This window comes from Punica granatum, chromosome 1, assembly GCF_007655135.1.
Source record: "Punica granatum isolate Tunisia-2019 chromosome 1, ASM765513v2, whole genome shotgun sequence".
Classification (NCBI taxonomy): domain Eukaryota; kingdom Viridiplantae; phylum Streptophyta; class Magnoliopsida; order Myrtales; family Lythraceae; genus Punica; species Punica granatum.
The window spans coordinates 49928673-49955243 of NC_045127.1; the positions used below are offsets into that span (position 1 = coordinate 49928673).

The 26571-nt window shown below is 37.5% G+C and overlaps 3 protein-coding genes across 4 annotated transcripts; 2 read left to right on the plus strand and 1 right to left on the minus strand.

Annotated features, from left to right (window-relative positions):
- Window positions 1-8508: 8508 nt before the first annotated feature.
- Window positions 8509-12131, minus strand: LOC116193234 (3-oxoacyl-[acyl-carrier-protein] synthase I, chloroplastic-like). Its single transcript, XM_031522044.1, has 8 exons — window positions 11739-12131; window positions 10681-11039; window positions 9952-10383; window positions 9608-9781; window positions 9384-9497; window positions 9181-9282; window positions 9021-9087; window positions 8509-8829 (listed from the first exon to the last, which is right to left on the minus strand). Exons 1-8 carry the CDS (start codon window positions 11911-11913, stop codon window positions 8762-8764), a joined length of 1491 nt encoding a protein of 496 aa, XP_031377904.1. The 5' UTR covers window positions 11914-12131; the 3' UTR covers window positions 8509-8761.
- Window positions 12132-15733: 3602 nt separating this feature from the next.
- On the plus strand, window positions 15734-17898 carry LOC116192153. Of its 2 annotated transcripts, none has more exons than XM_031520610.1 (3): window positions 15734-16086; window positions 16720-16965; window positions 17590-17898. In XM_031520610.1, the coding sequence occupies exons 1-3, from the start codon at window positions 15848-15850 to the stop codon at window positions 17624-17626; spliced, it is 522 nt and encodes a 173-aa protein (XP_031376470.1). In that variant the 5' UTR covers window positions 15734-15847; the 3' UTR covers window positions 17627-17898. The 2 variants fall into 2 exon arrangements, with proteins under 2 accessions (XP_031376470.1, XP_031376471.1); XM_031520611.1 differs by lacking the exon at window positions 17590-17898 and adding an exon at window positions 17172-17546.
- Window positions 17899-18139: 241 nt separating this feature from the next.
- LOC116192152 lies at window positions 18140-20138 on the plus strand. The gene is made up of 2 exons (XM_031520609.1): window positions 18140-19329; window positions 19622-20138. Exons 1-2 carry the CDS (start codon window positions 18484-18486, stop codon window positions 19877-19879), a joined length of 1104 nt encoding a protein of 367 aa, XP_031376469.1. The 5' UTR covers window positions 18140-18483; the 3' UTR covers window positions 19880-20138.
- The last annotated feature ends 6433 nt before the right edge of the window (window positions 20139-26571 follow it).

A 26571-nucleotide genomic window follows, 5' to 3' on the forward strand; every position in this document is an offset into this window, starting at 1 on the left:
AATCCGAGAATAGCCTCACAATCCTCTCAATTCTCGTTCATTCTATGAAACCCGAGAATTCCCAAAGAAGATTACCTATGATTCTCGCACAACATGTTGTCTTGACACAAGACTCTCTCCCTTTTAAATACGTTCCCAATATCTCAAAGATATCTTAATATAATCATATGATATTTTCCTTTTTGAAATATTCTAAAAATATTATAGAATTATCTCTAACATCCATCAAAGATAATTCCTCTATTTAAAGATCTAAGAGATATAACAACATCCCTACAAAATATGAAATATAATCTCAGGATAATTTGATTCTCACCCCTTCCTTTTTCGTCCGATCTTGTTATCGCTCCGGTTTTCGAGTCTTCGGATTCTCTAATGAATACAGGACATACTTAACAAAAGTAGACTTCTCGGATTCTTGTTATGAGAAACTTCTATTCTTGCAAGGAGAGCATGCCACATCATCATTTTTTACAAATCCTCAACTCAAAATTAAAAGTCTATTCATGCCCCTGCATTAAAAATGCATACATATTTTTTTGTATCTATTATTATAATCATGCTTACAAAAAACAAAAACATTAAGCTAGTATCCATTAAGGTACAAAATTACATGAAAGTACAAATGAAAAACAACCAATTCAGGACGTTTACCCCTGCCATCGGAAACAACATTGAATGTTTTTGGGGTGTACATTACGTTTATTAAATCACATCTGTTTAAAGAAAATAATTATGAGATACCTTCATAATTTGAAAGAAACCTCACGATAAAAGCCTTACAGTGTATATGATATATGAATTAAAAAAAAATCAATTTGCAAAATACATGCGCTATCCACGGGCCACATGACTAGCTACCTCTGAAACTCAAGCGATCCACGGGAACTTGCTCCGGTATCTGAACACTTCTCATGGCATATAATTAAAATATTTATTTTTATGTATATTTAGTTCAGTGAATATCCACATCAGCTAGTGTTTTATAAAATAATTAATTGTAATTAGTGGAGAGGGAGGAGCATCTCTCTGTCTCTTTAATTATTTTTATTTTAAAAAAATTTGCACAGGAATTAAAATTTTTGTTAATTAACAAGGAAAAGCAACAGGACAAGCCAATGAAATTTTGGATTTGTGTAATGTTCGGCTGTCTCTGTGCATAAAACACATACTCACTGCCCCTCACTAATAATAGCTTTATTACTCGACACCCCTTTCTTCTGTTTTATTTACTACGACGCATAATAATTGAATTGTAACTTTATCGAAAATAATGGTGGACCGATCTTTATCATATAATGACCCTTGCTCCCTCGAAGGGTTTTCGTACATATATGTATATGCGTATTGTTATACACATAATAAAAGAGAGAATCTAGAAAAGAATATATTGACGTATCAAATATACACGGACAGAATTTTCTTTTAAGACAAATCGACCACATCTCTACCCAATCGTATCACGAAAATGGGCATACCCGTGTTTGCTAAATTCAATTATGCGTTTTTTCCCCAAAAAGAAAAGAAGGATAATTTATCTATATATGCATGTTGGCATTTAAAAAAATTCTATTTAGAGAATGTAAGTTAGTAAAACTAGTAAATATGTGAAGGCACTTATCCTAATTTGTTGTCTTGAGATTCTTTATGATAAGCTAGTTTGGGGATTCTGTCTGAGTTCTCTTTGTTTTTTTTTCCCCACTCCTTATCTCGTTGAAAGGGATTCTATTCTCTCGCGTAATCGATATGCAAGCAAAAAGTTTCTCAATATATATTCGATTATAAAGAAGGCACAAGACCTGATACAATAAAAGAGAAATTCTAAACAAGTAATAAAAAGACACGGGTAATTTCACTAGATATCGAACTTATGAACTCTAAGTCAACAGGCGAGGGTGTGCATGATAGTGCTACACCATCTTTTGATTCCCAATATATATTCCATCTTGGCAATTATTCACTTACCAATTAGATAGAGACATTTCCCTAACAAACAATCTAGAGTAAAGATTCTCGTATTTTACTATTGTTAGAGAGAATTTAGATCCCCAACTTGATTTTCTCGCAAAAAGACAAATCATACGGGCGAGAACTACAATTTTGCGTCGAAAATCATAAACACGTGAATAAAATGGTGGATAAAATTGATGCTTTGAAGCCAATTGTTCATACTTCTTTGACACTCGGCCCTTTCGATTCTGATCCAACTAACAGCGAAAAATATTCACTAAAGATTGAATAGGGACAGAGCAAGGTATAATTATAAACGTAAGACCTTCTTAATGAATGAATGGCAAATGATGGAAGAAGAAAGGCAAGAAAGTTTGCAAATATAACTATATATGAACATATCCGATGATTGGATAAAGTCCAATTGAGTGCTCACCCCATGTGGAGACCAATCTGTTGGGTGTTTTAGGGCTGCCCTAAACTTGGCAATTCACACAAATAAAGGACAGCCCCACAAGTCTGAATCAGTGCTTTCGTGACCCCACACGCACACGCATTTCCTAGTTTTGTGGGGATACACACATCACCTCTAGGACTGCCATAAATTTTATTTTATTTTTTTGAAAAAAAACAACTATATGTTTACCCTTTGGGAGGTTCATTCATTCCATTGAAGGAAATTCATCATAACCTTTTGGCAAGCCTTAGTTTAAGAAATGGGGGAAGGCTTTTGTGTTGGACTCCATGTGAAGACAATCATGTTTTTGCACAAGGATTGGCCGGTCTTCGGTGGAGCGGCTCCCCCTTTTCATTCTACTATTCCGTGTAATTCTTAACCCTAAAATAAGTTCTGAGATTGCTAAAATAATGATTATTATGCATCAGGACGGTAAACCATCCCTTCCCAGTCAATTCAAGCAAGTCCCAGTTCGTAAATTTGAGCTCAATTATATATATATTAATGGGAATTCAAGTCAATAGTCTGTTGACTCTGTTAATATATATTCAAACTCCAGTATATAAACCAACAAGGATTGATTCAAGCCGTTTAACACTTGTTCCTTTTAAATAAGATCTCACGTTCCAGTCTTGTTAATAAACAAAATTCTTGATTATGAGAATTTTCTCCGTTAGTAGGTCAATCCGGCTTGGATTGGATTAGTCGAGATTCATTGCACTTCGGATACCACGTATACACCGAAAACCCGAGTATATGAGAATCGGAACGCACTTTCTTAATGGATATTCCTACTTTGTTCCATGTAAGCTCTTTGAGAGGAGTTTTTGAGCTGACTAATGTTAATTGGAATAGCTTAGTGGGATATTGGTCCCCTCCTGTTGGACTTTATTTTGAATGAATCAGGGCCATTCTCCGTCGTCCGATTTCAGGCCAAACAACTACTGGATCAGAATTACCGTGGACTTTTATCTTTTTCGAACTGGACAGGAAGCTTTCTGACCACCCAATTGACGTCAAAGTCCACATTGGCGAGAGAACCAAATGTCTGTATCCTGACGACCAATAAGGGTCCTTATGCAATTGTACATCGACTATCTTTTATCCTCAATCCAAAACCCTTGGCGATATATTATCCACTATATTTCTACCGGCCAGCTTTGCTCGTCTCCTTTATTAATCCGCCTTTTACATAAGCAGAGTGCGACGTAGATCTATACGAGACTCTCTCTAATGGAAACATCGGACACGTTCTCATTCAATGCGTCACCTATTATGGGATTTTTAATCTTTGTTCCACGTGAAGGCGGGTGTTAAAATATGTTGTCCCACACGAAAAAAATTAAGAAAGAAATCACAAGTTTATATTAGGCTTTGGTCAAGTAACCTATCAACTTAAGTTTTGGGGTTACAGATGGACTCAAGTCCATGTACCACCTTATTTCTTATATTTCATAACCATAAGGTGCTAGTACCGTGTGTAGTGTTACGTATTCATTGTCCAATCACCATCAAGATGTTCGTCAATAACTTTGCATACATATAGAATTTCCCTTCTCTCTCATGTATCACGAAATTGAAGTCGCATGGGTTCCGCTAAGGTTAAAGAATTCTATTTATGATCTTATATCTATGTGGCATATAAATTCAAGTAATAGCATTAGTATGAAGGCAAAAAAGACAGGAGTCTCAGCAGATTACAAGAAGCAGTAAAACAAAAATTACAGTGATGACAACAGCAATGAAAAACAGAAAAGAGATAGCAAATAAGGAAGATTACGTCCAAGCGATTGGCGATAAGTAAATATAATTAATGGCTGAGATCACTTTCAAGGGCAGGTAAGTAATAACCAGGCAATTGAAGATTCACAATGTGGGTTGGGGTGGGTAAGGATTAGTGGATTTAATTTAAGAAATTATAATCATTAATTCCCACTCTACCTGTTTTTTTTTCCCTTCAGTGGGATCACGAGATATCTTCATTTTTTTTGACCGAAACTATTCATTATTTAGACGTCTGTTTAATTTTACTGCAAAAAGATTCAGTAATTCTCTATAGTGCAGGTAAAATTTGCTCATATAAACTCAGTTTGCTACAGATCACATCCCGTGGCCAACTTTCCTTGTTTTTAAACATTGCTGTGGTGCATACAAATTAGTTAGGCACACGTACTATAACTAGGATTGGCCAAGCACAGAGTTAATCGAGTATTTATTAGTAAAAATCGAAACCCATTTTACCACTCTCTCATTGGACGTGCCATCAATTAGGATTAAGGATATCTATTAGAAACCATAGTCAGATGTACAATCAAATGTAAGTCAGCGCAGTATACAAGTTCACGCGATCCTCAACATGCAACTTAACGTTTTAGTTTTATGTTAGATCTGATCGAACCATTCGGATGGATAATTTATGGATGTGCCACTGCATATATATAGTCTTGAAAGCTTGGCTTAAGGGTCGGTGTGTGTGTCTAGAATTAATTTCGCATATGCTCTGAACATGCCATTGGAGATCAATCGTTAGCTAACCTACCAGCAGCACACAAACAACAATAATTGGTTTGCTGAACCATTATATACTATATTATCTTACAGAGCCTTTTCTTTATATGCCCATTTAGATCCAACCCAAATGACACTATACTAATGCTCATCACTAATTAATAAGAGTAAGACAGGCCGACATTCATATACTTTTTAACCGTTGGCTCGCGATGCTCGGTTACGAGTAAAACCAAATGTTTGTTAAACAGATGATTCCCCAGCTACTAAGCACATATACATACTTGCGCGCGCACGCATAATTGGTGACCATCGAGCCAATTTTTAATTTGTTGGCCTGACCATCGAGCCAATAGAAAAAAAGGTAGTATGTATTAGGGTACACTTATGGGGATTCCCCCTATCATCACATGTTCTACGCCCGAATGTGCCAATTAATTACTTAGAGAAGCTCGGAAATTGTCTCACTCGTACAGACAATTTGTCAATATTCAGGAGGAACAAACCTTTTCTTAGAGACCAAGGAATTAAACTTACAAGTTACGACCCAATAGAAAGAGGGGAAAACTCAGGGATTCGGTCCACAGTGAAGAGGAATGCAAGTATTCACTCGATTTCATATTCAAAATTTCTTAAGGCCATCAACTCGGCCTTTGGCCGATATGTACCTATCATGTGCGTCACTAAGGTTTCACGAGACCAAGGGCATAAGTCAAGCAAAATAGAGTCATGTGCGTCGCTGGGACTTCACGAGATAGAAGGGATTAGTCAAGCAAAAATGGGATGTCCCTTGTAAAAAAGAAAAAAGAAAAAAAAAAGATATACTTCTACATGTGTTTCGCGAGGAAAACAGTTGTGCTGATTAGTTTGCCTGATGTGCCGTCCTTCTGCCTCTTGGCCTTCATGTTCTTAATTTTGTTCCTAATGGTCTAGGACCGATGCTATTAGGAGATCTTGTAAGGGTTACCACCCCCATCTGTGCTCTTCTTAGTTTTCTAGGGCGTTAGCCCCGTTCCTTTACCCAAAAAAAGAAAAAACTTCCTTTTTGCCTTTTTAACTTAATCGGGACATATTTCAACCTATTAGATGATATACTATATATTATAATTTCCATTAAGCATCGACTTAACATGGTCACGAGGTACTCCTAGTGAAATTCGTATGACAAATCATATGGCAGATGTAACAGCTATACCTTGTATGCATGCGTATGTGTTTATACTTCATAGCTTTGGTAGTCTCTTCATTTAGAGAATCTTCATTCTTCGACGAGACATATAAAACTTTGGCATTTTCTCTAATTGGACTTTTTTGTTGGAACTACATTAACAAAGAAATAAACCCAAGATTCTTTTCTATTTCGTCCCCAAATTTTTTTTTTCTAGTTATTGAGGAATTAGAAAATGGGAAGGCATGAATCTTGCATTCAGTGATCAATGCCATGTTATTCAAATTTATTCTAGAACGGTGGATATATCATTTACAAATAAATGTCATAGATTAGCATAACTCTAATCTATATTATATCATTGGAGCATCAATGTCTACTTAAATATATATATATTGAGTTTCCATAATTGAGATGGGGTAAGCATGACACAAGATGATGATGCTTTGACATACATTGACATATAAATTATATATATAGCTAATCGTACCGGAAGAATTTTATCCCTTAATGGGCTGATTCGGTTTGAATTGGATTCTGAATATCATAGTACATATAAAAAATATATATGTATATATATTTAGCTTATAAATACAGTCACGCAGTGTGCCCACTCTTAAAATCCATGAGCATAGGTCGATGTATCAACCGAATTAAGCGGACACACTGGAGCAGAACTGAACAGTATATACGTTCCTCCTAGTTTCAATGTGTTTATTTCTATGCTCGATTTTTATCGAAGAAACCGGCCGAGTACCAACGTTAAAATCTATGTTGGTTCAAACTTTGGTTGTTCCATCTGGTTTGGCTTTTAAAGTTATGGCGCCTCAATCAGATCAAATCTATGTTAGATCCCACAAAAGCATGCACAACATGAACGTGAATTCTAGGATGCAAAGAGAGTCTCCCGTGTGCCGAGTTAAGCTTTTATGTAACAGTCGAATCCATGTAGAAGTATTTTTCGTCGAAACTGAGAAAATGATTCATTGGGATTTCTAAAGCGTGTTATTGCTATATAATAGCGAGAAAGTACTTGATTACATATAACTCGTTAATATGGCTAGTAAGATGTCAATGTTGGCATCAATGCACCGCATGTTCTTGCCGATATTCACCACAAGAATAAGCAACTTGGTTTTAACTTACCTAATTTATCGGTCAGTGGCCGCCTAAGATGGAATTATTACATTGTTAATTTCAGTGCTAATCTCCAGTCCCTCTACAACGGCAACTTGACTGACAGACCAAGGAAATATATTCTCTTTCAAACTATCCTTTGATGATACTGTGCAACCAACGAATTTACATATAAGTAACTAACATTTTCATTTTCATTTTTTTTTTTGTATCATGGTATCCGGAAATCCAACGGGTCTGGACTAACTCAATTCGAACCGACTAAGCCCACTAAAAGGTAAACTTATCATAGTCAAGGATTTTCTCCATACACAATACTCGAACCCCAAGACCTTACTATTTGGGACAAAGCGCTGAACCCTTGAACTAATCATTGTCGGTCGACTAATTCACGAATACCTTGCAAGCTCACAAGAAAAAAAGCCGGTCGTGCAGGTGGTGCTAAAGTATTCTCGGACTCACTATGGCTCAAACTTGAATTTTTATTGAGGGAGTCGTGCCGTTTAACTATGAGGTTTAACGCCATTGGGTTAACATTCCGACATTTCTATGTTTAAAGGCCCTTTTGAATTTGAATTTTCCACGTGTTGTTAATTTCCTCGTTTGTTCAAAAGTCTTCTAAAAGAGAATGACAAAAAGGTCCAAGTCATGGGAAAAAAGACGGGAACTAAGCAGCGAAAGATTCAACGGCGGCCGTGGAACACGACCACTTGGGTTCTTTGGTTCCATATTGGGGGTCATAGTCAAAGTAAACCGTGTGTGTATAGTGAAAGATCTACTACCAATCTTCAGTTCAAATGTCCCACGGGTTTGTTTGTCGCATAACATGTCCATGGTGATGCATTGATAGTGACCGCATCGAACACGACATGCTCTCTGCAGGCTCGTGTCTCCATACGCCGGCCATGGCGAACTTGTTAAACTAAGAGCATCATTGATCCGAAACAAATATGGATCAATCGAACAAGTCTGTCTTCTCGGAAGACACTTTTTTCTCGTGTGGGCTGTCAATTTCCTGAGATGGGCCTCGGAACATGATTTCATTTGTTATCCACCTCTCGGTCCCATAATTTATCAACTTGATCTATCCCTGTTTCCAAAACTACATGATATGACATAGATCTTTGATATTTCAACGAATTCCATATTCGTGTTAGGGGTTTCTTTGGAGGGTAAAGCGAATCGGGGTACCTTGATAGGTATTTATATCGGACATGGGAATCCTGTGACAAGTAAGCTGTTTGAATTCTGAAACTTGTTGAAATCAAATGGGTCATTCATATGCAAATTCATCAGAAGGGAAAAAACTGACAACTTTTATTCAATCAGAATCACCAAATTCGTGATAAATCTCGGTGAGGATATGAAGAATGTCGGAAACAGTTGAAGGAACGGAAAGGAACATAGTACTCCTCACAGCAATTTTTTCACAGCAATTTTCTCCTGTCATCCTTGCCGACTGTTTATGCTCCCTGATAGAACCTCAAGAATATATTCCCTAGAGAAGAGAACTGTTGCTCGATTGCATTTGATTTCGTCACTCAAGGCTTGAAAGGAGCGAAGACAACAACCGAGTTGTGCCCACCAAAGCCAAAGGAGTTCGATATAGCTGCAGAGAAATGATACAGAAACCGATCAGCTCTACCATTTGACACACTAGTCTGAAATGTTGCGGTAATATGAATTGCTTTCTATTAGCTTCACACAAATCGCATTGCTTGCCATAGACCAAATCAAAAAAAAATATATATATATATATTGCCTATGTCACACCGGGAGTGAGAGACTAATGGACCGTACCGACATTAACTTCATGCTTTTTCTTCACATTCGGGACCGTGTCGATAGTAACAGAGGGCTCCAAATTCTGCAATTATGTTAAAGGTCATTCAGAATATGAGATGATTTATGGGAGATGAGACTTATGATGATATAGGCTCTAAGATGTTAGATGCAGTACATCTTGGTTAATGGTAGGATGAACCCATCCAGTGGTGATAGCTTTTATAGTCGCGATCGCTTCGAGGCCGCCTGCAGCCCCAAGTCCATGCCCAATGATTGACTGCAACCAGATTACATTGGCTCAACTGAATGTCATAAAATTTTCAACAACCTAATTAAATTCCTGAAGTATGACGCCGGCAAATTATATGAGTTTCTGACCTTGGTACCATTCATCTTCATCTCGGACGTGTCCTTAAACACCTTTTTTATCGCATTGACCTCAGCTAAGTCCCCAGCTAGGGTTGATGTTGCGTGGGCATTAACATAGTTCACCTGTAAGAGGTGGACCGATAATATCATTTTCATTAAATATCAAATCTAAAATGTTAGCAGAATATTCATCTTTATAATGGGAAAGGTTTGATTAGCACTTAGCGTTTCACCTCTTCAGGGGAAACACCAGCATCTTCTAAGCTCTTGCTGATGCAAGATGAAACACCGAGGCCATCCGATCGAGGCTCGGTCATGTGATGGGCATCACAAGTTATGGCTCCTCCCAGATACTCAGCAATGATATTGGCTCCTCTCTTCATAGCATGCTCTAGGCTCTCCATAATCTGTAAGTATTGTTAGCAAAATCAGCATCAATTTAATCACAAGACACGTACATTATATACCGTTCGTGATTACACTGTCGTGCAGCTCCTACCAACTTAATCTGTCAGGAAATCGGCATTTAGCAGGATTAGATATGGAAAACAAAATGGTGCGGTGAGGACAGAATTACCAGAACACCAGACCCTTCTCCCATGACGAAACCATCGCGATCCTGGTCCCAAGGTCTCGAAGCCTTCTTAGGGTCCTTATTCCTCTGTGACAAAGCTCGGCAAGCAATGAACCCTCCCACCCCAGTGGGCACGACTGCAGCTTCAGTCCCTCCAGCCACCATGATATCGGCCTCGCCTCTCCTGATGTGATTGGCAGCCGCATAGAAGCAGTAGTTCGCAGTGGCACAAGCAGTCGAGATGGAGTAGTTCGGGCCCATTAGCCCGGTATCTATAGCCAAGAGAGCTGAGCCCATGTTGGTGATAGAGTAAGGAATAAAGAATGGGGTTATCTTCTTGTACCCCTTTTGGATAAGCGCTTCGACTCCGTTGCTGAAAGCTGTTAGCCCTCCCATTCCTGATCCGACTAGAACTCCTATCCTTGTCCTGTCCATCTGTACCGCAGAATGAAAGAGGTCAGTGCAATCAGATCTTAATATGTACATCATTGGCGATATAATGTTTCAAGATAACTCAAATATGCCAAATCATGTGAAGTAGACATTCTCGGCACATCTTCATTATATGCTTATGCTATTAAGAATTTCGGTCATTTTATATGTTATTAATGTGCATGTCTTAATATACTTCTGACAACTAGCAGCTTGAAATATTCGTTGCAGTGTACTCTATTATCAGGTTAAGCTTTTAGATTAAAACTGGCAATTCACAATTTAATGGAATTTACTTACGGTTTCAAGAACTTCACTTCCGAGGTTGGCATCATCGAGGGCTCTTTGGCCTGCAACCAAGCAGTACCGCCAGCAGTCATCAAGGCGGCGGTCATTCTTCCCATCAATGTATCCCTTGGAGGAGAAATCACGGATCTGACCAGCAAACCTCACAGAGAAATTCGAGGCATCGAACCGATCGATGAGGCTGATCCCACTCTCTCCTTCGAGGAGCTTGTTGTAGAATGTGCCGATGTCATTTCCAAAGACCGAGACAAGGCCCATCCCCGTTATAACAACCCGTTTCTTTGGATCCTTCTCTTTCTTCGGAGCCAAGCCAGTTGGGGAGGCCATGGCCTTGATCCTCCCACATTTTTGAGCTGCAAAATCAAAAGAATGACCATAAGACATGAACATCAACTATGAATGAGTGAGTCGGGAGAAGAAACAAAGCTCAAAGGCCCATCTACGAGACACTTCAACTGGAAGACATCCAAGCTTTTGATATGAACTGCTTCGGGACTCCGGACATTCCTTTGACATGTAAATGAGACCACCTTTCACATTAAGTTCTCGAGTTAAATGGTCCATTAATGGGGGCAAGCGAAAAAACAAGAAACTGCAGTACAATCTATATATCATTGCTAATTGAAATCCTGGATACACTCTCATTACTAATATGAACTTCCTAGTATTTAGGATTGAGGGACACTTTATGTCATGCATTTATATTCCTCTACTGCAAAACAGAGTTTCCTTGATCGAAACCGATGTAAAAGCTGCCTCATTTTCGCATCAGAAGTGTCGAAACAGCTCAACATAACTCATATCGAGGAAGAAATGTGATACAGAAACAGGCACTTTAGCTCATTGCTTATCGATTTGCACCGATTTCAAACAGATTCTCGAAAATCTACTCATCATCCATAGGAAATTTCTACGATGGGATTCACCGAAACTGATCTAAATGCCGCCTACTTTATATAACAGAAAAGATCTTAAGAGCTCAAGTTACCGCAATACCAAATTCACAGCCACGATCAATCAAGAGTAAGGGATATCCTGAGCTCTGTTCTTACCAGACGCAGAAGACACAATTCCATTTGCTGAAACCGAAGAAGTAACCGCCATTTTCACACTATCCACTGGTCTGAGTCCATTGTACTGAACCAGGGAAGAAGCCCTGCTAATGGCCCCCGACTCTCTGCCCCTTGGCAGCACTCCCGCGGAGCAAGTCCCTGCAATTCCTGCCATTCCCTCTCCTTTTCCTCTCCTTCTCTGCTCTGTTCTATCTCAGAAGCAGAGGAGCTCTGTGACTATTATAGATACAAAAGTGAGAGACAGAGACAGAGACAGAGAGAGATGAGGAAGAGGAGGAACTTTGGGCTTTCAGAGAAAGAGAGAGGCAGAGGAGCTGACACAGATGCTGCTCTGTTTTGCAGAATCCGCCAAGCTTGTTCCTATTCTGTCAGGTGCCATGAACTAAACTGGGGCGATGATCTCAAAAATAGTAATAGTATTTTATTTAAAATTATTATTATTATTATTATTATTTTAAAAAATACGATGTTTAGTGCAGCTGTCAAAAAGCACCTCGTGGATCGTGGCCAATGATAAAGCGAAGTACAGATAAAATTAGTCTCAATCAATACGTTGAGAATACGACGTGATTTCATCATAAACAAGACATAAACAACCTACTTAAATTCAACTAGGGTGAGGGAGAAGGAAAGAGTTTTGGAGGTAATTTTCTTCAAACTGGTTAACTACCATAAACAACCGACTTGAATTCAGGGAGAGCTGAGCTGTCCAAATTTGCCGCTATTTTCTTCTTCAATGCCTACCGGTTCTGGCGGTTAGCTGTTAATTGCTCCGCCCAGGGACATTTAAACAGTGCACATGCGCCGGCAGCCCATCTAAGCACGGCCGAGAGTAAACGGGCCTAGGTGGGCCCACTGTGCCAGCTCAGGCCCATTGAGCCTAAGAAATTTGAAGAAGTTATTTTGGCAAGACTCGGAAAATGGGGACTCGTATTGATCATCCATGTCATTTGGAGTTTACTATTAGTTTGGTCCTTAAAAGATTCACTACAAACAATTCGGTTCCTCAAAAAGCTTTTCACAAATTTGATCTCTAAATCATGATTGTCTCTACCAATTCGGTCCAGCCGTTAAATGGTGCAAGGAAATCTAATGTAAACGCACAGATTAACTGACGCCGTTAATAATAATACAAAATAATCAAAACGACATCGTTTTAGGCGATTCCAATAACAAAATTTAAAAACAAAAGGATTAAGAAACGGGGAGTGCTCGAGTAGGGGCTCTCACGCTGGCAACCTCGCCAGTTAGGGAGGTCGTCAGTGGGGAGCCCCCAAGCCAAGCGAGCTCCCCCACCTTTTGTTCCTTCTCCTTCAAAGGGAGAATGAACAGCGGGTGGGAAAGCTCACGTAAGGACTTTCTGTTCAGCTAGTTCTTTCATTTTTTTAATTTTTTAATTTATATTTTTAAATATTGAATCGCCTAAAATGACGTTATTTAAGTTATTTTATATTATTATTGACTATGTAAGTCCACATGTGCATCCACGTTAGATTTCAGTAACGTCTTTTAACGACTGAACTAAATTGGTAGACAAAATCATGATTCAAGGATCAAAACGAAATCGTTTTAGGCGATTCAATAACAATTTTTTTTTAAAAAAAAAACAAAGATTAAGAAACGGGGAGTGCTCGAGTAGGGGCTCCCCCACCGGTAATCTCTCCAGTGAGGGAGGTCGTCAGTGGGGAGCCCCCAAGCGAGCTCCCCCACCCTCTGTTCCTTCTCCTTCAACAGCGGTGGGAAAGCTAGAGTGGAGACTCTGTCCAGCTAGTTCCTTTTTTAAAAAAAATTCTTTATTATTTTATTTTATTTTTAAATATTAAATAGCCTAAAACGACGTCATTTAAGTTATTTTATATTATTTTGACTATGTAAGTCCACGTGCGCATCCACGTTAGATTTCAGTCACGTCATTCAAAGGCTGGCCTAAATTGATAGACAAAATCATGATTCAAGGATCAGATTGGCTACAAAATAGGACTAAACTGATGGTAAACTCATGTCATTTGTCATGTCTAGATTTGGACTATACCCATACACGTCTACTCCTAATATAGTAGATCTTGTACGTTGTTAACATGATCAGCGCCTACTCAAAGGTAAGCCTTCAAGAGCAAGTCCAATGGGTGACACTCAATAGAGTGCCTAGTTGGATCCCGTGTCACATTGGCGTCACATCAAAAAAGTAAGACACTACCACTTACCATAAAAAATCATTCTAATGATTGGCACCACATTAGGTCCACTACTTTAATATTTTTCCCTATCTCTTTCTTTCTCTCTTGGTTTGGGCCCACTACTTTTCTTTCCTCTTCCTTTCTCATTCTCTCTCTCATTTCTAAATTTTAAAAAAATAAAAAGTAAAGAGGGCAAGTCACGTGGACCCCAGCAGTCCACGCGGCCTGCCCCAATTGGCTCGATAATCCTTGGGAGTGCCAGGCAAGAAGCACTCCCCTTAACACTGCTAAGGGCAATGCCACCACACTGGAGCAAGTCTAGTGGTAGTGCCTATACCGCCACATGGCATCATCATCACCTAATTTTGCAATTACTGGATTTTCTCTAAAACCATCTCCAATGGCAGCCCCGCCCTATCCTTGTCGCCCACATGGTACCAAGAGGAACCGGCCCTGAGCCTCGTTCCCATTGGGGATGGGAGCTGAAGAGGCATGTGTCTCACTTAACTGGGACGAGTCCCTCTTCCTCCATCAAAATAAGGGTCGTCACATGGTAGTCCTTGCTGCTGCTCAATTGCAACATCAGCTTTATATATATATATATTCTTATTGACTCTTTCGTTTGCGTGGCCCTGCTGTTCCTATTACGTAGAATGCAATGGGCTACATAATTGCCTTTCTTTTCTTTTTCTTTTTAATTTTTTTAAAATAAAAAGTATGAGACCACAATAAGGACTCAAATGGGGATTGACCATTGGAGTATCCGATCCCTTTTTTCTGCTGGTCCTTCTTCAAGTAACGTGGCGTTTATGTGACATCATGTGAGCCCTTAGTGGGGGCCTAAAGGGGAACTCCCATTGTACATGCTTTAAAGCCTTTGCTTGAGACCTCTAAATTTTAGGCTCTATTATCAAAAGTTATATTATGTTCAAACTATATATACATAATCATTGTACTTATCCATAATAGATTAAGATCCCTAACGATAATTTTCCTAACTTAATTTCTAATAAACTTATTTGTCCAAAAGTATTCTTAGTAAATCTATTTCGCTCATTTGTATTAATTGCCAATAGTTTCACATAATCTGTATTTCTCTCATTCAACCTCCCAAATGCATTGATCCCTTTTCTCTCAATTCCTTATTATTCTCTTTCTGAGTCATTCGTATGATTCAACATTTCCATCTTTTTCTATTCTACCCGAATTTGTCTATTCTTTATCATGTTAAATTAAATTAAAATTTATTATCCTACTCATCCTTCGTTTTTTACTGAATTACTAGACTTCCCTTTTCATCTTTTTCTCAATCATTTTTCCTCTTATTCTTTTTGCCGATTCAGGCAAAAAATATATATATTATTTCAATTGAGAAAGTTTGTAGTAATAAATTTACATTAAAAAAATCACTAAAATAAATCGCTTATAAAAATTTATTTGTTGCTTTTCGTCTTAAAACTTGAAATTTAAATTCAAAATAAAATTTCAGGTTAATTTTTTTAGATATATATATAAAAAATCGCATATTTACTTTATGTTACCAATTCTCGTGAACCGCCACTAATAAGCGCAGTTTATGCCATTTTGATGCGAATCAATCTTTTACGTGCAACCAATGGAAAAACAGTTGAATGATCTTCCTAATCTCATCAAGAAGACACTTCTAATAAATTTATCCCTTCAGCAAAAAGGAAAAAAAAAAAAAAAGAAGAAGCAGATATTTCTGATAAGCAGAGGCTCAAATAAATTGCTCAAATTATTATTCAGAAATCTTTTTTTTTTTGGGGGGGGGGGGGGGGGGGTTGAAATTTATGGTCATCATCTTCTCTCCCTCTCTCTCTCTCACTGTAATCGAAGAGACGGAAGCGGGAGCGAGTGAGAGAGAGGAGAGGGAAAGGGGAGAAGAGAAGAATGGCGATATCTTCTCTTTTCGCAGCTCTGTCACCTTCCTACCACTCACTCTCTCAGCCTCAGCTCCATCTCTCTCCTTCTCCGTTCAATGGCCCTTCAAACCTCATCAGGTTCCCATCGTCGAAGCTCAGCGCCCCTCTCTGTTCTTCTTCCACTTCCACTCCCGTAGTAGAGGACGGTCTTCCTCCTCCTGCCCAATCCGACCCCCCCATCGAAACCAGCGACGATGTCCCTTTCCGGTATTCCCTCTCGCCCTCTATCATTTTACTGCTCAAATCAGAATTTAAGGAATTAAGTCAATAGAAATGATAGAAGCTATCGCTTGCGTGACTCGTTTATCATGTTCTGAACCAAAGACAATCGTTAATGGCGGTCGTTCATGGTCCTGCTCCAGCACACTGAGTGCAGAGCTCTGTGGCGAGCAGTAACGGCCCTCCGACAACAGCGGCATTGGCAGGCACATTCTTATGTTGTCCAAATAAATGTCAAGTCGCGTCCTAACTTGCCAAAATTTTGCCGGACAGCAATCAATTGCGATACATGAATCCAACGAGTCGTGGACAAGGGCGAGAGAATCCATCGTATTGTCCGCAGCTCCTGCACATGTATGATTTAGGATGTTAAGAGTTCTTCAGTTTTATCGGACTTGATTCTTGGCTGTAATTGTGCTTAGTGCGGTTCACATGCTGTTGCACAGGAGCCTAATCCAAGCTTCATATTTGTCAAATATGATGGACCTAATTGATCTAAGTAAAGCACGCGTAAGGGGAACACGAGCTTTAAATAAATTTGTCAAAACATCTTTAGTTATTGGTGAGTCGACAAATATTGGAGGATCCTTCTCAACTAGCTTATTAGTGATATCGTGGCAGTGGTTGTAAGGCCTGCGGGAGAGAGGAAATCGAGAGGGGATGCAATGGGGAGGGAAGGATCCAAGGCGGCATTGCAACGGTCCCTGGCTTCGGTTGGTGGCCCATCAAAGCTTACAGGCCTTGCCCAGGCTTCATAGCTTCTGGTGGTAGGTACTTTCGACGTGGCCAAAGCATGGATGAGGTTGCCTCCGGAAGAGGAGGGCCTGCTGCAACTTATGCAGACAGTGACGATGAATCTGAGCCGAGGTACGCTTTCCTGTCTTTGGTTGTCACATCCTGACTTTGTTGCTGTGTTAGTGTTAGATGAATTGAATTGTTATCAATTATCATAGGAGGTCTTAGAATGTCCCTCGAAGGCAAATGATTGTCCGAAGTTCATCGAAAGATTCGACAGTGAATGCATTCTCTAGTTATTCCTTTCCTTAACGATACTAATTCCTATGCTGTCTTAGATGAATTTGCATGCATATGGGTGTTCAAAGTGCATCAAAAGATTTGCAGCGAATGTAATTCTTCACTTCTTTCCAAGTTCGAGGAATTCCATAGGAATGAGATGGAACAATATAAAGAATACCAATACCGATACCTGGAGTTAGGTACTCATATTCCTCTTGCTTTGCAACGGGGCAAGGTGGATCATGCTTTTGCCCGTAGAACAGCAGAAGGCTGCTGAATCTGCTTTGTAAACACACTTACTATTTAGTCTTTGCTATGTCTTATTCTGATAGCAAAGTAGGAACTGTTCTAGATTTGAGAACCTCATTACGTGTTACCGCGAGTCTTTGTTCATGGAAACTCTATATGGGTTTGGGCGCTTGATTGTGCTTCATGCAGCTATTATAACTAGGTGACATATCGTGACTTGTGCAGCAAGAAAACGCGTGATCCCAGGAGATTCAAGAGGTAATGTTTGAAAAGGTCTCCATCCATGAGGTTGTTCGTGGGAGGAAGACAAACCTCGAAAGAGGACCGAGGTTTTCCATTATGGATGCTGTGACAATTCGAACATGAGAGGAACACAAAATTATGGAGCATTGACCCAGCTTGTATTATCAGGATATCATTGAAAGCACAGTAACCTTAATAACCTTCGACGGGATTCGCATTGTAATTACTCATTCCAACTGTTCTTGAGATATTGCTTATCTGGAAAAGTTACACGCATCGCGGTTTCGCATTTTCGATGCTATGTCCTATTCGATACATGGGACTGAATCAGATACCATTTTCTTTGTGGCGGTTTACCCTCGAACTAAGCAACGAGTACGAGGACGCCAAGAATCTGGTGACTGTTAGAATAAATCGTAAGCGAATCAGGGTCGAGATGATTCTAATATGTCAGATTTTCGGTACGAGTTTTTATACACATAGCGTGAGACCTGACCAATGAATTTGAGGCCACGTATACTCGAGCGCTCGGGCGGTCAAGATGATTTATCAGTGAGATCACGAAATCGCACCAAAGAGAGCCACGATCCACAAAGATCATATATTTCCTAAATGTGGCCTGCAATTAATACTGTCTTAATCGTTGTCGTGTCCTACGCGAGCAGAGCCGATTTGGGCTTATCGCCACCACTTGTTTATCTTCTGCGGCCCACCTCGCAGCCCTCAGACCACCACAAGCTCCTCCTCATTTCAGATAAACCCCCGCCACCACCACCTCCACCCATTACACGTCCCCTTCAATTCTCTCTCCATTCCGACGACATTCATACACTAATTCCTGTTCTCTGTTTAAGCAGCAGCAAGAAGTAACTGACCATGGGCTGTGCATCGTCCAAGAGCACCGCCGTCAAGGCTGACGTCTACAGCCCGCCGCTGTCCAGCTTCGCCGTCTTCGACATCAACTCCGTCAAGGAGCCTTGGGTTGTCGTGGACAAACCCCAGCCGGAGCAGGAGGACCAGCCTCCCTCGACCCCGCCGGAGAAGCCCGCTCAGCTGCCAGCCACGATCCTCGACAAGCTTAAGAAGCTCGAAGCCGCCGATGACGCCCCCCACTCCACCTGGGTCGAGGTCAGCAAGGCCCTCGAGGACCTCAAGCCCGCCGTCACCGCCCCGCAGGAGAAGCCGAAAGCGACTTCACCGCCGGCTCCAGGCGCTGACAAAGATGATTCCCAGGAGCCGCCCCCGCGCAAGAACTTCTCCTTCCACACCCTCGAGGAACTCGATGCTAAGTTGGCTCCGAAGCCGGCCAAAGAATTGAGGAAGACCGAGTCGTTGCGTACTGGGCCGAAGGCCGAGCCGAAAGCCGAGTCGAGGAGGGAGACGAGCGGAGGGTTCAGGTCCGTGAAGGAGAACATCTTCATCCAGAGGGACCGGGAGGAAAGGGAGAAGGAAGGTAAGCTGGCCGCCTACGACAGGCTGATGATGAGCAAGCGGGATCCGTTCAGCGTGTTCCCGGAGAAGTGCCCGCCGCGAGGCGAGGATTCTCTGGTCATCTATACGACCACGCTGCACGGGGTTCGCCGCACGTATGAGGACTGCAACAAGGCGAGGTCGATTCTTGAAAGCCACCGGGTGGTGTTTGATGAGCGGGACGTGGCCCTGCACGGCGAGTTCCGGACCGAGCTCAAGGAACTATTTGGGGAGGCAGCGACTGTGCCCCAGGTTAGGCTCAATGCTGCATGTCAATTCGTTACGTTCATGTTTCGGTCCATGCCATTTCATACACAATAGCAGCGAATGAGTAAAGATTGACGTGACGCTAATCGATTGCTCCGGTTAATTAGATGGCTTGGTTGAACTACTAGTGTACTTGAAAGAACTTGGCCATATTACATTAGTTATGAATTGAGTAACTGTCCGTTATAATCGGACTTGACGGGACGTTCACTCCAACACGATTGAGACCGTCATTTCGGATAGTGCTCCTGACCATGATTGTGCATGATCTTGTCAGGTGTTTGTGAAAGGAAGGCACCTCGGCGGGGTGGACGAGCTGGTGGAGCTTAATGAGACGGGGCGGTTTGGGAGGATGCTGGGGATGGCAGGTATTGAGAAAGGGGTCGGGAGGCAAGCGTGCGAGGGGTGCGGCGGGGCCCGATTCGTGCCCTGCTTGGATTGCGGGGGGAGCTGCAAGGTGGTGGTCGGGGGAAGCAAAGAGAGGTGCGGGTCCTGTAACGAGAACGGCTTGGTCCATTGCCCCGCTTGTCTCTGATTTCAGTCAAATAAAGTCAACTGGAGTGGTGATTTTCAATTTGGGCCGCGAAGGCCCAGTGGGCCTCCTTGTGTTCTCCCATTGTGTATAGACTTTTGGATTTAGATTGAGTTCTTCAAGTACAAGGTTGAAGAAGAGATTGAAAGTTAGGAAAATGAACCTATGACAGAAAATACTTGTTTTCAGTTATATAATAATACTTTTAAATCATTTGCAAATGTGGGAATGCAGTTGATCAATGCAATACACTTCTTGTTTTCTCGAATGCTGTCAAATGCTCACCCACGAGCTATGGGTCCATGAGGGCCCAATGATTCCACGCATTTTTGTAAATACTTCTTCCTAGGAATTTATTAACAATGTAAATAGACACTCTTAAAAATTAGTATAATTTACTTTAATTGAAATTAATTTGCTAGAAATCTAAGTAATTTATTCAGAAAAATTTTGAAATATATATATATAACTTACTCTCTCTCTATGTATAATTTAAATTTAGTTGTTATTTAGCTATTTTACTATATTTTTTAATAATCTATATATCTATATCTATATATATATAATAACAAAGTTCCGAGATGAATTTTTATGCCGCCACAAAATAAAAGTATAAAATAGAGCTCCATTGTGTTGCCATATCATCATTTATATATAAGAAAATATTTATATTTTATATTAAAGAAACGTGTAACTTCTATATCAGTAACTATTTATAGAGTGATATAATGAAATATATGATGGGATAGGAAATTCAATACATAGTGGATATTATAGATGTCGTGGAAATTTAATAGGAAATTCAACGTATAGTGAATATTGAAAGCATCATCCAAGATGCACGCATATATATGCCGTTTCAATATATAAAGCAGAATATATAATATATACTTTTTGTTGGTATATGTACGGTAGGATATCTAAGTATAATGGTAGTAGAATATTTTAAAGGATAGAACGGAAATTTGCTTATTTATTTATTAAGGAAATAATTTCTATGACATTTCCGAACTTGATAGATGTAATATATATATATATATATAGTTGTATACTTTGTGCATATTTATGCAGCACCATACCATAGTTTCTATCAATTTTGTCGTTTCACAAGTATGGATAAGATTTTCTCTTTACTTCCATCAAATTTATTCATAGGGTGATTTCCATCAAATTAGTATTTGATTATTTTTATATGCTATTGCAATCGCCTTTAACTGCTATTAATTGACATTGCTGATCATTGAACATTTAGATAGTTGCTTTGCTCCTGTTGTGTTGTTGGTTTGAAAAAATTTTGTTCTTCGAAAGCGTTGTGATCACTTATTTTGATTTTTTTAAAAAAAATTAAAAATCTTTCCTGCGTAATGCGTGGATTCTTATCTAATTTACTTTATATACATGATGTTGACCCGATCTGTGCCTTTTCCAGTGAGGTCATTTGAGCCCACTTGAATATTTGAATATTATAGACAAGGCATTAAAAATTGAGATTATTTTTTAACCTGACTCAAATTTTCAACATATACCTATTAAAAATTTTCTAAAATAAAATTTAATTAGTATTCAATCCCGTGCATTGCATGGGTTTATGTTCATATATTTATATTTTGTAGGAATAATAATTATTACAATTTATGATATTAATTTACTTATTAGTACTATTATTATTATTATTATTATTGAAAATAAAATTTCTCAACAATTAATTTTCAAAAATAAATTTCAATAAAGCTGCACGAATGCTTTTGAATAGTTCAATTATAATTTTATAATCAAGGTTCTTATTGTAAATTTATTTAATTTCTTTCACAATTTTAGTTTGTATTATATATAATTATATAATTTTATATATTTTATTCTTTTACATTATTTTCAAATTCATGGAATCTTTCTTCTGGATAAAGATTGCTATTATTCTATATAATATCATTTTTTCAATTTATATAATCTTCCTTTGTGCATAAGGATTCTTATTGTTCTATATAATGAGACATTATATATATATATATATTTATATATATGCATATTAACTCTATTCTTTATTTTTTTTATTTCTTATTATTTTAGAATTTATTAAAAGGTAATCATTTTTATGATTCATTATTCTTATTTTTAACGCATTAAATATTACTTTTCAATATGTTAGTACATATATATGTTTTGCTTTTATGATATATATATATATATATATATATATATATATATGCTTAATAAATTTTCCTAAAACAATTTTGATACCATTTCAATAAGCTAGACTCAATTTTTTAGGGGAATTGATACCATTTCTACCCAAGATCTGTCGATTGGGGGATAACCATAGAGTACTGAAAGAACAAAAATATGATATAAGGGAATATCAACATAAATAGATGATCAACATGGAAGATTTATTCAGAAACTTAGCCCATAATGGGCTGAAGGGAGTACATGAGGATTATGAAAACCAAAGAAAACATGAGAGAAGAAAAGAAAAGGGGAAGAGTCTGAAAGAACTCAACCCATGCTTACACTGGAACTTATACACAGAATGGGAGGTTGGAGGATCCGGGTTTTGGTGCCGGATGTTTACATATGAGAAGAAGAAAGAAAGAAAGAAAGAAAGAAAAGATTATTGTGGCGGATGAGGTCCTCCCTCTGATGCTGGAGGAAGACCCCTCTTATAGGCGATGAGAGATGCCTTGTCGATGTGCAGCCTTGGACTGTGCACTCACATGCGGGGTACTGTCGAGCTCAGTGGAAAAAAACTGTAGCTACGTGCCTTTTTTGTCGCAAATAGTGACAGATTGCTGCTTTAGGTCGGGCACGCTCGCCGAAAGGTTTTTTGTCCGTTATGGTACCACTGGAGTAGTGGTGGGACGCTTCCGGAAATTGCGCTGAATGTGGGGCATAGCCTGTGTGCTGAAAGGTTTTTTGTCCAGTAATGATCCACGTGTCGAAGCAGTGGGCGGACGCTCTCGGGTGCTGAGGTTAGCAATTAGATCAGAATTGCTAGTAAGCAATATCGGGTCCCACCTTAAAACAGATTTATAAAAACTCAAAATTCCAACAAATATTTTCAAAAACCGATTACACCATAACAACTGAAGAGCGGGACATTCCCCTAAAAAATATTTTTAGCCCAGTACACAAAGATATGCTTAATACCGTTTCAATAAGCTAGACTCAATTTTCATAATGTCACATTAAGTTAATTATTTATATACATTTATCACATATATATAATTAAAAAAATTACAACAAAAATTTCCCCTTAATTGTATTTAGTAAGATATTTATGTACATTTATTTGCATTTATTAAATATTTTTAATTATTATTCTTTTTATTTTTTTTCCATATTTTTTAATTTTTCTTTCAATTATTATATATAGTGAATAGGAGATTCAGATACATTAATTGCATTTATTAAAAAATATTATTTATTATATTTTTAAATTTTCTTTAAAACATTTATTATGCACTCAATCTCATTTATTATGCAGCCAAGTGAATTTTAGTTATATACTAGTTTTTTTTTACCCGTGCACTACAAAGATTTATTAGATTTTTTCCTTTAGAAGTAAACTTATAATTGTTTTTTCCATGGAGAATTTTATGTTTTTCAAAATTAAATATAGTTTCATTTTGAATAAATTATTTTTCATAAACTATGCATATCCAAAGTACAAGTAATTATGTCGTCATTTTATGCACATAAATATTAATTTGTTATATATAATATAAATTTTATTTGTCATAATAAGTTTTTCAATATAATTTTAAAGTCATAGGAGATTTATATTGCAATAGTCTAATAATATATTGAATTTTGTACTAATAGGTTTTAGTTATTTTATAGATTGTAGCATTGTACAGTTAACCTATCACTTGGAAATTAATTTTTTACAAATAAAATTTTCCAGATTGATGGCAAAAATACTTGGATAAATTAATTTAAGCATTTTTTTTCTAAATTTTTTATTTTTAAATTAAATTTAATCAAAATTAGATATATAAGTAAATATTATCTATATACTAGTGTTCATCCCTTGCATTGCATGGGTTTTGTGTTTATATATTTATATTTTGTACAAATAATAATTATTACAGTTTAAGATATTAATTTTATTATTATTATTATTAAAAATAAAAGTTTCTCAACAATTAATTTTCAAAAATAATTTTATAATCCACATTCTTATTATGTCTTGTAAATTTATTTAATTTCTTTAACAATTTAAGTTTTTATTACATATAATTATATTATTTTATATATTTTTATTCTTTTCTAATTTATGGAATTTTCCTTATAGATAAAGATTGTTATTATTTAATATCATATCATTTTTTTCAATTTATATAATCTTTCTTCATGGGTAAGGATTGTTATTGTTCTATATAATGAGACACTATATATATGTCTATATATATATATATATATATTTATATATGTGTGTTATTTTTTATATATACTTTTTATATATTTTTATTGTTTTAGAATTTATTAAAAGGTAATCATTTCTATGATTCATGATTCTTAATTGATCACATTAAATTTTATTTTTCAATATACTTGTACATATATATGTTTTATTTTTATGATAAGTTATATATATACTTCATTAATTTTCGTAAGAATATCAAATTTTTTATATCAATTTCTATAAACTACGCTCAATTTTTATAATATCATTTTAAGTTAATTGTTTATATATATTTATCACTTATATATAATTAAGAAATTACAACAAAAAATTTCACTAAATTGTATTTAATAAAAGTTTTAGGTATATTCAATTGCATTTATTAAATATTTTTAATTATAATTCTTTGTTTTAAATTTTCTTTTAATTATAACATAGTGAGTATGAGATTTAAATACATTAATTCCATTTATTAAAAAAATTAATTATTATCTTTGTTTTTTACTTTTCTCTTTTCATATTATTTAATTTTTCTTTTAAGCATTTATTATGTATTCAATCTCATTTATTATGCACTCAAGTAAATTTTAGTTATATATAGATAGATTTTGACTCCGCCCTCTCTCTCTCTCAGTTGTCAAAAAAAGGTAAAAGTTAGAGGTCACATGTAAAATTATTACTCAATGATATTTTGAGACTTGAATCTTTTACCCTCCTTTTTTTTTCCCTTATATGTTCTTCTATCTCCGTCCACGTTCTCTCTTACTAGAAAGTTAGAAAACAAAACAAAAGTTAGAAAACATTGTTTGGTTTGTGAGTATAATTTTAAAATCACAATTCTAACTTAACTCTACCAACTACAAAATAAAATAACTCATACAAAGTCAAAGAGTGGGCTCCATTTATACCACTTTTTTCCACAACAAAACAACATAATTCATACAAAGTCAAAGGGTGAGCCCCATTTATACCATTCTTTTTCAAAATCAAAATCTGATTTTAAAATCCTACTATGAAACCAAACGCAGCACTAAACTCTTCGAAACATTTTTAAATATTAAAAACTCGCTTTTGTCTTATATTATGTTTCACTTAACTCAAATCTAATGGTCACCCTTCTGCTTTGTTGAGTTCTTCTCTTCATTCATAAATATGAAAGCATCTCATCTTAGCTATAAATATTTTCAAGTTTTTTTTGCCCCTCCATTTACCTCATATAACATGCTATTGTGGAGATTATTGCTTATATCAGAATATGAAGAAGATATTACTGGCACAGATGATAAATTTATACTCGAATAATTATTGAATTAATTACTAGTAATTTCTTTCTTTACGACCACGCTGCATGGGGTTCGTTGCACGTATGAGGACTGCAACAAGGCGAGGTCCATTCTTGAAAGCCACCGGGTGGTGCTTGATGAGCGGGACAAGGCCCTGCACGGTGAGTTCCAGACGAGCTCAAGGAACTACTTGGGGAGGGAGCGACCGTGCCCCAGGTTAGGCAGCTTAGGCTTTATGGTCCATGTTAATTCACTGCATTCATGTTTCGATCCATGCCATTTCATAAACAATAGCAGTGAATGAGTAAATTGACGTGATGCGGATCAGTTGGTTCGATTAATTAGATGGTGTGAAAATTCAGTGAGTTTATATGCTATTGGACCCATCTCCAACCCAAAAACTCAAGCCAATAGATTGTAGTACCTAATCTCTTATAAACTCGCGGTTTTGTCTTTAATTTTTCCATGTGAGACAATATGTCTCAACACCCGCCCTCATATGGCAATGTGTAACTTTGATACTTCACCTACACGTACCACGTGAACTTGAATACCCGCCCTCAAAAATACTTGGACCGGACTAAGATGAGGCTTAAAAGTTTAAGTTGATAGGTTGTTAGATCCAAATATCAGATAAGCTTGTATTCTCAACAATATTGAATTTTCATTGAGCTCATACGGACTTGGGTCTATTTCCACTTAAAAGCTCAAGCTGATAAGTGTTGATAACCAAGTTTCATATAGACCAATGAATTTTGATTCATTTTTTCAATGTGAGATTAATATACTTAACAGATGACATGATTGAACTACTAGTATATTCTTCAAGAGCTTGGCAGACATCAATTGATTTATTGTCCGTTATAATCGAACTTGATGGGATGTTCATTCTAACACGGTTGAGACCATCGTTTCGGTTATTGCTCCTGACCATGATATATAGTGCATGATCTTGTCAGGTGTTTTTGAAAGGAAGGCACCTCGGTGGGGTGGACGAGCTGGTGAGCTTA

What these genes read in the sequence shown, in the direction of transcription:
- LOC116193234 (XM_031522044.1), bottom strand. Translation starts at nt 11,913, where the DNA reads ATGGCAGGAATTGCAGGGACTTGCTCCGCGGGAGTGCTGCCAAGGGGC. An exon ending in ATCCTACCATTAACCAAGAT is followed by an intron (nt 9,088 to 9,180) that starts GTACTGCATCTA and finishes ACATAATTGCAG; the next exon opens with AATTTGGAGCCCTCTGTTAC. An exon ending in AAAGCATGAAGTTAATGTCG is followed by an intron (nt 8,830 to 9,020) that starts GTACGGTCCATT and finishes ATTTCTCTGCAG; the next exon opens with CTATATCGAACTCCTTTGGC.
- LOC116192153 (XM_031520610.1), top strand. Translation starts at nt 15,848, where the DNA reads ATGGCGATATCTTCTCTTTTCGCAGCTCTGTCACCTTCCTACCACTCA. An exon ending in AGCGACGATGTCCCTTTCCG is followed by an intron (nt 16,087 to 16,719) that starts GTATTCCCTCTC and finishes ATATCGTGGCAG; the next exon opens with TGGTTGTAAGGCCTGCGGGA. An exon ending in GACGATGAATCTGAGCCGAG is followed by an intron (nt 16,966 to 17,589) that starts GTACGCTTTCCT and finishes TGACTTGTGCAG; the next exon opens with CAAGAAAACGCGTGATCCCA.
- LOC116192152 (XM_031520609.1), top strand. Translation starts at nt 18,484, where the DNA reads ATGGGCTGTGCATCGTCCAAGAGCACCGCCGTCAAGGCTGACGTCTAC. An exon ending in AGGCAGCGACTGTGCCCCAG is followed by an intron (nt 19,330 to 19,621) that starts GTTAGGCTCAAT and finishes TGATCTTGTCAG; the next exon opens with GTGTTTGTGAAAGGAAGGCA.